At 35.8% G+C, this 11,934-nt stretch overlaps 1 protein-coding gene across 5 annotated transcripts in view; it reads left to right on the forward strand.

Moving 5' to 3' along the window:
- Positions 1–6,723, forward strand: part of NKAIN2 (sodium/potassium transporting ATPase interacting 2) — a 996,342-nt gene extending 989,619 nt beyond the window's left edge. For 3 of the 5 annotated variants that reach the window (XR_009605258.3, XR_009605256.3, XR_009605257.3), the window contains 3 exons: positions 721–802; positions 1,491–1,579; positions 4,980–6,723. Coding sequence is in view for 2 of the 5 variants with exons in the window: in XM_060616558.3 (XP_060472541.1) it covers positions 721–802; positions 1,491–1,515 (107 nt within the window). In the remaining 3 variants the exon portion in view is untranslated. Of the gene's footprint in view, positions 1–720; positions 803–1,490; positions 1,582–4,979 lie in introns of those variants that run through there. The other 2 variants (XM_060616558.3, XM_060616559.3) reach the window with 2 other exon arrangements.
- The last annotated feature ends 5,211 nt before the right edge of the window (positions 6,724–11,934 follow it).

Genomic DNA, 11,934 nt, shown 5'->3' on the forward strand with positions numbered 1-11,934 from the left:
CTAAGTTCTACCCAGGTTCAAGTGGAAAGGACACAGACCAAAACTACCAAAAGGGAGGAGTGTCAAGGCCACAGTGTAAGCAGATATGAAATAGGAGATATTATTACAGCCATTTTGGGTAATTTTGTTATATGTTATTATATTTTAAATATCGAAGTATGTATTGCATTTGAATGTTTGGTTAAACTTTGCTCTACATCTTTATTTCTGATTGCCTATTTCAGATTATAAAACACATAATGGCAGGCACAACCATGTTGCATTAATTTACCCAAGCTCCATCATAGCACCTTGTACTTGACAATCATAGTATATAATATCATTACTAGTGCTGCAGTTGCTGATAGGTACATGCACTTAAGCGATTATTCTTTACATTTGTAATGTGTTGCAGAAAATCTCCACACTAACCAAAAAAGACATACAGCATCTTTACTCTGCAAGTGAATTTTATTATTCCAATTAGGTCTTGGTTGCTTGAGAAGAGTACATAATTTCTTCTCCCAAGTGAATAGATTCTTGTAAAGCAATAATTGAATCTCACAGTTGAGGGGGGAAATACCACTACCCTGAAGGAACTATCTGTTTTCCTCCACAATTAGTCACTTAGGTTTTAATAGATTATTAAACGGTTTATATTAGTAATCTGTGTGAGATCTTGATCATGAATGCTAAACTCTTTTGAAAAGTTAACTAATGAAAGCAATTGTCCCTTTCCAGTTGATTTCATAGGTGGCTTTGATTCTTATGGCTATCAAGGGCCTCAGAAGACATCTCATTTACAACTACAGCCTATGTACATGTAAGTACTTTATTTTGGAGGTATTCTATGATACTAAAAGATGATTAAGTAAGCACTGCCATGGTGCAAAATAGATGGCATGCAGCTTTCCTTCAACTACATACTTCCAGTATTTTCTCTTCTATTAATGTTGTTTTGGCTGGGATAATTCTAATAACATTTTCTCCATAATTCATTTTTAAATCTAACTTATCAGAAATGCCATCTGTAAAGTTACCTTTAGTCTTATATAAAGTATCAACTACATAGCTAAAAAGCCTTTATTAATATTTCTTTGAATACTTTATTAATACTTCTTTGAATGACCCAAAAGTTATATATTTTGAAAATGATATAACATTATGGGTAGTTATATGCTAACTATACATAAACTATGTATTCTGGTTTTCCCAGGAGAGTCTCAGTTTACATAGGTTGTCCTGGTATAGTTATTACCAGTACCTCTTCTTACTCTCAAAAGTATTCTCATTTGGGTGATAAATGATAGGCTATATATAGTTATATATAGTATAACCCTGTAGTTATGTATAGTGTTAAAGAAAACTGAGCAATAATATTCTTTATTCTTTTTCTGATGTGAAGTGAAAATTACGCCAGAAGAGTAACACTGAAATTTATCAGACCCTTAACTCTAGCACTCAAGAGAGCAGACATACAATCAGAGCCTGATTTTTATATCTGTGTTTAGGCAAATTCCCTTGGATAACAACTGATAACAAATTCTATATATCAGCATCAAGTGATATGCTGAATTGCAAGCGAAGATCAAAATAGAAAGTAAGATTCCAATTCATTTTGAAATGTGAGCTTCTCTCTTTGAAGATATGTGTTTGTCGTCATTGTCCTCCACCATTGAATCATTTTGCCTTTTAGTATTGTTAATGTCTAGGATGATAAATGGAATTGGAGTATTTCTCTTCCAAGAGATTAAAGTAATCTTTATACACCTCCTTGTAAGCTTCTCTTTAAAAGGGGAATGATCTATGCATCATGCCTGCACTTTTCTTTGGAAGTATTTGGCAATACCACCCATAACAAAGACCTGATCTGTTCAGAAATCCACCAATACTGTATGCATTCAAAGCCTTCCCTCTGCAAACAGTGCATCACACAATCTCTTTTGTATCCCCATAACCACTGCCCTAAATCAGCGTTCATTACCTTACATTTTCCTGTCTCTTTCTAATTTTAGTACCTCTGTCCCATCTTCCATGTGGCTGCCAAATTACTCTTCCCAAAGTACCACTTTGACTCTTTCCCCACCTTGTCCCCAAACTATCAATTAATCCTTATTACCTACTAAACAAAGTCCACATTGCTTACCGTAGCTTACAAGTATCCTCTGACCTGGTCCCAATATCTTGCTGAAATATTCTCTCTTCTCTTCAACCCTTAACAACTTTTGACTCCCAACTATATGCAGCTGATGCTAGGAGATACTGGGGAAGTGTAATAATGAATAAGAGCTGGCTCCTGTCCTGATGAATCTTATAATCTATTGAGGGCGTTAGTAGTCTGCCATCTTACCCATTTTTTGCCGGTGAAACTAGAACTCTTGCTTTCCACCAATATGACGTGTATTTCTCTAATTGCCCATGCTGTTCTCTTGACACCAAACATATTTTTTTTCCAAGATGAAATACCACTATCCTTCAAATTATATCTTAAAATATATATTTTATGGAAGAGTTTTAAATCTCTTTTTCCTCTGATACTTCTCTTTTTTTTTTCTTTTGCGTAGTACTATACTTGTTTTCTGTTTAGACCAAAATTTCCTGTCTTCCCAGGAAGACTCGATAGCTCACACAAAAAGTAAAATTATAAACCCTTGAAGTTCTTTACCACTCTTCCCTATATTGTATCATAGCTTTATATAAAGTGTTCTATTAAAACGTAAAGGCAAAGCAATACAAGACAGTGGTTAAGAGGACCTAGAAGGCAGAGTACTAGAGATGAAATTCTTTATGACCTTGGACATACAACTTGATTCGAGTAACTTTAATTATTCTCATCAAATCTAAGTTTCCTTCCCTGAAAAAGAGAGATGATAGCACATGTACTTCATATAATTATTTTGAATTTATAAGTATATAAGACGTAAAACATGCCACATGGTAAATGCTTAAGAAACATAACTTACTAGTACTGGGAACAATGCTTATGTGAACCAATATTACTCATGAAAAGACTTTATCGAATCAGAAATCAATATACTATACAATATAATATATAATATACTATATTTCATAGTATACGAAGGGATTTCCTCTGGAAACAATAGATCACATATAATATCCACCCAAATAACATGCAACAATATGTGCTCAAGAGTAGACCAGAACATCTACAAAGCTTGTAATTGCTTGTTTCTGACAATATCACATAGCATTTCTTCATCATGTAACACTTCATTGTGTTTATGAATATGAATGATCAATAAACATGATCAAGCTATAATAAGTTACATGTAACCACATATATAGGATTAGCTATCTTAGAGAATGCTAATTATACATAATCAAGTATATTTTTTCAAATCAGGCATCCATAATTCTAATGTCTTTAAAAAGGGGACCGTGCATATTTAATATCCATCATTAAATTCCTGAGGACCAAACTTACCATGATTTTATTAAATAGAGGACTTTAAATGACAAACGAAAAGTAATAAAAATATTATTTTCTTCCTTACTGCCTGGGAACACTAAAATTATGTAAGAAGTTTCAAGTCTCACTGCTCATGAAAAAAGTTGAATGTTCCATGACATTCAGATTTAGGAAGTTAGAATTAATTGCATATAACAAATCACTAGTCAAAATACTACCACTGCCCCTTCTACAAAACATCCCCTTACCGGACTTCAAGTTCTACAACACTGAGATTTTATTTTACAGATGAGGAAACTGGAGGAAGAGAAAGGAAAACAAAGGTCACACAACCTGTTAGTTGTGCCACCCCCAATTATCAACCAGTTTTCCTAACCCCTTAGTTCAGTGTTCTTTCCAAACTCTTAGACCTGTGAGTTTGCTCTGGCATTCATTATATTTCCTGATTTTTAATGTACTTAGTTGTACTTCTCACACTAACTTGGCTGCCATACCTCCAAACATGCCTGCACCCCTCCCTTTCTCTGCAACCAACTATCCTCTTCAGATTTTACATTATGCAGTAGCCTTCAACGTGGTAGCCTTCAGAACCCCTCATTTGACAGCCATCGCCTATTCAAACCCTGTGAAAAACCAAAAGTGACTCATGCATAAATTTCACCCCTGCTGAGAGGAAGGGACCTGAACATCTCCTATGTCTTTGTCCTTTGGGGAGTAGCTTTTCCTGTCAACCTGCCATAAATAAGTCTCATAAAGTAAGAGTAATTCAACATCATGGTCCGGTTCAAGCACTTTCACAATATTATATAGCAACTGGAAATAAAAGCTGTTCCTTAGAAGGAACGCAAATGCTTAAAAAAGTAATGTGCAGTTTTAGCTGTGGGATTTCCATTATGCCCAGCAAATCCGTGGCTAAGAGCTTTGAAAACACTGCCCTGACTGACTCCCATTCACAGCCACATTTCAGTTCCTACAGTCATTGAATAGACAGCCCTCTCTTTTTTAGTTAAGTTGGGAGAATGTTCTGTAATTCTTTAGATTATCTATCATCCATCCTAAAAGAAAAGGTTTTCATAAATTTGTTTCTTATGGTTTGGTAAACTTCTTTGAAACAAATAATAGCCATGAAGCTCCCTCACAAAAACATTCCCATGTCCACAGGTTAATTTTCTAACAAAGTAGCTGTTTTGACTACCACTGACCTATGTGCCATCGCCAGTAGAGATGTGTTTGGGCTCCCGCAGTATAAACTGTGAGAATATCCCATGGTATATTAGCAACATTTGAAAACACTGCATTCTTTTTGGCAGCCTAATTGTATAGCAATACATATTCATTTCATTTGTCCCCAGAAATGGATTTTAAATTATCATAAGTGGCCACTTTACCCAAGAGGTTACAGAGGAAAAAGAAACGGAGAGGAAAGTTGTCTCATTTTAAGCACAATTTGGGCTTGGACTTTTTTGTGTTTAATTTTTGCTTGTTCTTGTGCTTGGAGAGGTGAGAAAGATGCTGGGCTCTCCCCCTTGATTAAAAACAACTTTTCTTTCTCTCTCTTTCTCTCTACCAGGTCAAAATAATACAGATGGCCTCAGTATGTCAGCTCCTGGACCTTTCAAAGAACTTGTTTTGCAGTGGCCTCCTGCATTTTATGAAGAGCAAGAAGCAACTGAGTTTAAATATATATACATGTTAACAGAACAAACATAAAGCCTCTACATACACTGAGACACACACACACACACGCACACACACACACACACACACACACACACAGAGGCACATACTAATTCCTCTTGGCCTCCTCTTTCTAACTGAAACAAATAAATATGCAGGACACTCCCATCTTGGATTTCCTGAAAGTAGGCTTCTTTCTCCCAGGCCTTTGGAAAGTTCATAAGGAGATGTGTTGGTGCCCTCTGCTGGCCGTCACTAACTACTCTGCAGCCCAGCCAGTCGGCCTCTGTGAGCTGCAAAGTCATCCAGGGCACATTAGTTTGACAGCCCTGTCTTCTGCACTCCATACGTCTTGATAGCACCACGGCTACGTAGGCAATGTAATTGCAAAAACAAACAAAACATGCCATGATGACCTTGTAACCGAAGTCCGAAATGGCAGGTTGTTTGCCCTAAAGGCTATACCGTACATACTTGCCTTAACCCACCTAAGTTGTGCGCCCGAGTCTCAGTGCAGACCTCCCCAAGTCACTTCCTTTAGGCTAACACACTGCTATTAATTCCGAACGAGTTTGAGTCTGTGTGTTTCACGTCAAGAAACAGGACTGCATAGCTCAGCAGCTCAGTGTGTCTGTGTACAAAAACTGCCAGCTGTCAGCAAAGTGCTTTATCATTGAACCTCCATGGTGGCCAAAAACAGACAAGTGACAATAACAACAACAACAACAATAATCATGTTCTTTATAATTCTTAAATATGGTCTTCTGAAGGGGTTGGGTGGGACAAAGTAAAATTTATTAATCTACTAAACTCATAATCTACTGGAAGCAGAGAACAGAAATGGCTTAACTCACTGATTTTATTTACTGCACTCTAGGTGCTTTTATAAGTATCTACAAATGTCTTTTACTAACACAGAAACAGCTGTGGATTTCTATCAACAGAGGCCAACTGAATATGTATTAGCTATGTTTACTCTTTTATATCTAATTCAAATGGAAGACCCTACGTAGGTGAACTTTTTTTCCTAACTTCAGCGTACGAGATTATTTTTTGGGTGGGCGGGGGGAGCAATAGTTACCTTGGTGAAATATTTGAGATCTCTTTGTGGTATTTGGGGGATCTGTTGTGTGTTAGAGTGTATTTTAATCCTCCTGTATTATTGTGGCAGAAAAACTGTGCTGTTAACGTAGTTGGCAACAAGATGCCTTTGGAAACTTAATAGTAGGTCAATGTGTTTATGGAATATTCTGAATTCCTAGGAAATTTTGTTCTATATACTCAAGCATTATTTGGTTTTCATTAGTGGGAAACATAATTAGCTCAGGCTTATCAGGAACTCCGAAGAGTCATGTTTTTTCTTGGATCCACCTGAGATGCTAAAATCAATTTTTTTAAAAATAATACAACATCCTTCAGTGCAGTGAAATTGAGACTTGAAAAGTTACAAATTGGCATGGAGCAATGTTTTCTCTCTTGGTTTCTATGTAGTTTCTTCAGTTATTGGGTTAACCTACTTTGGACCTTAGCCCATCCAGATCTACATAAACCAGCCCCATTACTGTGTTTGCATGGATGTCTGTGAAATACACACATATACATTCAAAAACGATAAAGGAACAAAGGTTATATTGGAACATAAACTAAAAAAAAAAAAAAAAAAAAAAAAGTTCCGGCACTTGTGCTTGAATTTTCTCAGTGGCTTGTATATGTTTGTCCATACATACATGTATAAAATAAATAATTGCAAACATGTCAGTGAAACCTCATATGATGATTTTATAGTGACATGCATGTTTAATGTATGAGAAAAATATTTACCAATTTATTGTCCTCTGATTCTTAAAATTTAAATACTCTACATGCCAGAAACTATTCTAATGTGACTATTAACGTGAAAATTAAAATGAGGTTTCACTGTACATTCATGCTGTGATGAGATTCCACCTTATAGGACATGTATATGGATAGAGATTTAAGTGCACAGAGAACAAGCCCTCATATTCCTGCTTTAAGTTGCAGCCAAGCTACCACTTAATCACTACTATCATCACCACCAAAATTTTCAAAACCAGTTGTTGACTACTAAAGAGTAATTCGTGGACAGGTCTTCTTTCGGGAGCAGTGAGCACAGTAGTGTGATTATATCTGGAAAACCATCTGAGTTGTACAGCTGATTCCTCCTCAAAATCCGGTGAAGAATGCTATTTTTCTAGGCTGAGCTTTTGTTATAAACCTAATATTCAGAAGGCAAGAGTTACAATCCTGATGTGTCTTTTTTTTTTTGCGTTTGTTAATTCTGAATGTATTTTTAACAGAGTGATTTTTTTGACTTACTAGTGTAATTTGCATTTTAAAAATAAATGGAAAAACAATTAAGCTTCTGAGCCATCCCTGAAAGCCCCTCCTTCTCACAGTGTATCTGATTATATCATTGACAAGGAAAACCTATTAAATTTACATGAAGGCAACGCTGATGTTCTGTGCTATGCAGGAATGGATATGTCAGCAATAAAAAGAAATTGCCAGGTCATGGCACCATGTTAGTTCAGTCATAGGTAGCACGCACTTTCATTATCCCCTAACACTAAGGGTTTTTTACAAGACTGCCTGGAATAGACTTGCTGTCATTTGGAGAACTTTTTTTTTTTTTCCTTTCAATCTGGAACTTAGAGTTAGCATCGGGCTAATAGCTGACAGAGGTGTTAGGGCACTATGCTAAAAACCTTTGCTTAACATAGGTAGGGTTTTTTTCTTTTTTTTAAAGGTCAAATTATTTAAAATAAAATTATTTAGAATACTCATTTAGTCATTGCTCCTTTGAGGACCAATCGTTGACAACACTATAAGTGAAGCATGTTGGGGTAGGGTAGGCAAGCAGAAAAGATTAACCCAAGGAATTTATGATTGTGTAACCATAATTTCAGCTGAGGTTCACTGTGTAGCTGAAAGGGAGAGAAGGTAGAGGGATCAGGCTTGGGCTGTCTCAGGCTTAGGCTGCTGTTGGGGCTCTTTCATTGCACAACCCCCAGAAGCCAAAATGCAGAAATCGATTGAAAATAAAAAAGGCTTTGAGGCAACATTCCAAGAAGCTGAAGATCAACTTGTAGAATTTGACTTCCTGGCCACACGGTGAGTCTTGGAAATGATGAAGCCTGTTTTTACTTTTGTTCTCTGTGTGAAAGGTGTGTTGATATGGTTCATTGTGGATGACTGGCAGGATGTTGCTTCATACTGTGAGGTCAAATACACACATCTCAGTTGCAAAAAAAGGGATAAAAGTTAATAAAGCAACTATATATATATATATATATACCCTAAAGAAAAGATTCCCACCTCTGGAGTTCTCAAATAAGGTGTGCATTTGGTAAGTAATAAATATTATTTGTTGATGGCACTAAGATCTTCATTTGTAACTGTTGAAATCCTAATCTCTAATACAGTGAAAGAAATAGCCAACATTCCATTATACTATAACAAATGGGTCATAAACTCAGAAATACAAGCTCATTTTATGTAGGTTACATTACAGAACAAACTTTTGAGATCCAAACCCATTTATTATAGAGACAGGAAACTAAGGCCCACAGAGATCAAGAAATTACTCAAGACTACCATTTATTGTGAAAATGCAAATCACTCACCATTCTACAACAAATTCTTGTATGCATACTCTGACCAGAATAGAATAAATCAAATCCCAGGCAATGGGATTTGTCAACTGACCCTGGACTGTTAAATCAGAATGAACCCTGATAAGGAAGACTCTAAGATAGTATAAGATCATGAAATGTGTCTGAATTATTGCGTATTAGGTTCAATATAGTCTCAATGTTAAATATGTTTTATTATCTTACAGTTTTTTATACACCAAAACTCATACCCACATGTAAATGTCGTTGACAAATTATGTTTGTTTTCAAGGTTTAGAAGTTTTTCTGTTATTTCTCGTATAATGCATTTGTGAATAGTTAATATTAGAGAGATTGAGATTACTTGAACTGTTTCATCATGAAAATACCGCGATTGACAAGACTATCTTCCTTCAGACATTTGATCCATCTCTGGTAAAATTTCAGCACTAAACACTTGTACTCAGAAAGCTTTGATACCAAGATCCTTACATTGTAAAACACTGAAGCCCCAGTTATTCTCACCACATGTGAATCTTTGCTTAGGATCTGTGTTCAATCCTTTTCATTTTATTACATCTTCCTTCCACTCACTCCCGAGAAAGGAAAGAACAAAATCTGTGATTGATGTATTATGTCCAATTTAAAACATGCTAGTATCCGGAAACAATCACTTTTGATAACTGTAAGAGCAAAATCTCTAAGACATGTATATGCTCTATGCCTTTTAATTCAACAAAAACTTGAACTGGATAATGCATTCCAGAGTCTCATTTACCACCGAAATCTGCAACGGTATCATGAGTTATGACTGTCAGTGACAACAAAGAAAATGATGGTGAGTTTCTCCTAAAAAGGGATAAAGGCACTTCTTTTTATATTCTTTAGAATTATAATGAAGATCATTTTTTAAAAATCCTCAAACATGGAGTTTAGATGCAAATGAGCTCAAAATTTGTATAGGTATTGAAAGTTTATTTCTATATGATAAATTCAGAGAGGAAAAATCCTATTATAAGCCACATGTTGATGCTCTGATACAGTCCAAACCTTTATTAAAATTAATGTAAGCCTTCTCTATAATGAGAGCACAGAATTGTGGCCCCTTAGTAACAAAACAGTTATATTTTTTAACCTCTCATTCTACTCTCATATGAATTTAAGCTGTAACAGCAATGGAATAAAACAACTCCCAAAAAAAGATTGCAAATTGATGCTGTCACCCCAAGGATGATGGATTGATTCAATTAATCAGCAAGTCTTTTCTAAGAGTCCTTCGGGGAGTTATTTACCAGAGGCATACCCTGTTTATTCCCCTTTTGTGTGCCTGTCATTTTTCTTCATTATTCTTCTAGTTTTACTCATTATATCCTTTGGGGATATGTTGATCTCCACGTGCAGAGAGGTTTTGCAAACTGCTGTCTAGACATAAATCTTCCAAGCTTCAAACTGGAGGCCACCAGGACACCTGAGCCTCTTGTCATTGTTATCTCAGGCTGACCGACACTCTCAGGATGAAGTCAAGCAAATGAACATGGAGTTACAAATGATAAGTCACGGGGAACTTACCAAATTTAGTAAAGACTATGAAAAATCCTCCACTGGTAAAGATGTAAAAACTTTGTGTTCCAGACACCTATGGAACTAGTCTTTGCATCTGCAAAAGCAGATCGGTAGGACAGGGCCAGAGGGTTGAGAGGCAGGGGCCCGTGCTAACAATTAATGGAAAAACAAAACATATTCTGTGTTTGTATTGAGTGCCAAAAAGCAAATGCTCTCAGACACGAAACATTTCTGTTTCCAATAGGTCAAGTAATCTGTCTATGTCTTGCTATCAGGGGTGGCTACATAGTTTGTAGGACCCGTGAAAAATGCAAATGTGGAGCTCTTGTTCAAAGAGTAGAAAAAGAATACTACTAAAGGTACTAAAATATTAAGACTTTTCCTTCTAAAATATTTTATTACTTATAAAACATAATAAGGGCAAATAGTAACATATAAATAACAACACAAAATATAAATAATAAAAAATACTTAGATGTCATAATTTTAAATAATACAATGAATACAATACTTTATTAATGGGATATCTTGACTGATAGTAAGATGTTTGACTCACCTTTCTATAACTTAATATTAAGTCATCAAAATGTATACTTTGAACCAATTCTTTTTTAATCAATATAAATGAAAGTGATGTCAGTCACCCTCGACAAATGCATCACAACCTTTTATAATTTTTATGAAACTATAGTTTTTAATTTAGAGAAGAATCTCCCTGCTTCTGTCACTGTTACTAGAGCCATGAAGAATATTTTATAAACAGTGACAACATTGCGGTAAATTTCTGATAAACTACTTATAAATATTAGTCTTTTGAGTTAATGGTTCACAGAACAATTTTTCTAAAAAAGATTAAACTTCATAAAAAATCACTTTCATGTAAACCTGAATCAAATTTTAAAGAAAATTATAAAGGCGCCTGGGTGGCCCAGTTGGTTAAGCATCTGACTTCGGCTCAAGTCGCCATCTCATGGCTCATGGGTTCAAGACCCACGTCGGGCTCTGTGCTGACAGCTCAGAGCCTGGAGCCTGCTTCAGATTCTGCGTCTCCCTCTTTCTTTGCCTCTCCCCCACTAGCCTGCACGCCCTAGCGCGCGCTCTCTCTCTCTCTCTTTCTCTCTGTCTTTCTCAAAAATAAATAAAGGTTAAACAAAAGCTTTAAAGAAATATTATATAATAGGATCTTAGTGTTTCCTCTGACATTTCCTGTAACTTGTTCAAGAAGCTAAAAATGGCTTCCTGGTTTCCATGTACTTAAAAACACCCACTTAAGTAATCTACTGCTATATGTTCAGTTACAAGAAAAATAATTTTAAAATTGTCTTTCTCAATAATTTGTTCTTCTGAAGCATCCTATGAAAATAGTTATCTTCTGTCTATTACTGATACTAGTCTCTACTTTTTATGTGTGAGCCCACGGATCTGTTTTTTTACAACGTTGCTGCAGTTCTCAAAACGAGAGATTCCAAACTCTTTGGTTAATCCCAATGGCGCTCTGATAATGCTTTATTAAACGCTGATGTGTATACGTCTATCTTATAATAATTTTCTGACGAAGCTTACTGCCCAAGCACCAGCGGCTCGTGTCCCAGCACTAAAGTCATAGCATTTGTGCAAAAGCTACAGGGACAAGGGCTTTTGGGGAATTAATAG

This window comes from Panthera onca, chromosome B2 (assembly GCF_046562875.1).
Source record: "Panthera onca isolate mPanOnc1 chromosome B2, mPanOnc1 haplotype 2, whole genome shotgun sequence".
Taxonomy (NCBI): domain Eukaryota; kingdom Metazoa; phylum Chordata; class Mammalia; order Carnivora; family Felidae; genus Panthera; species Panthera onca.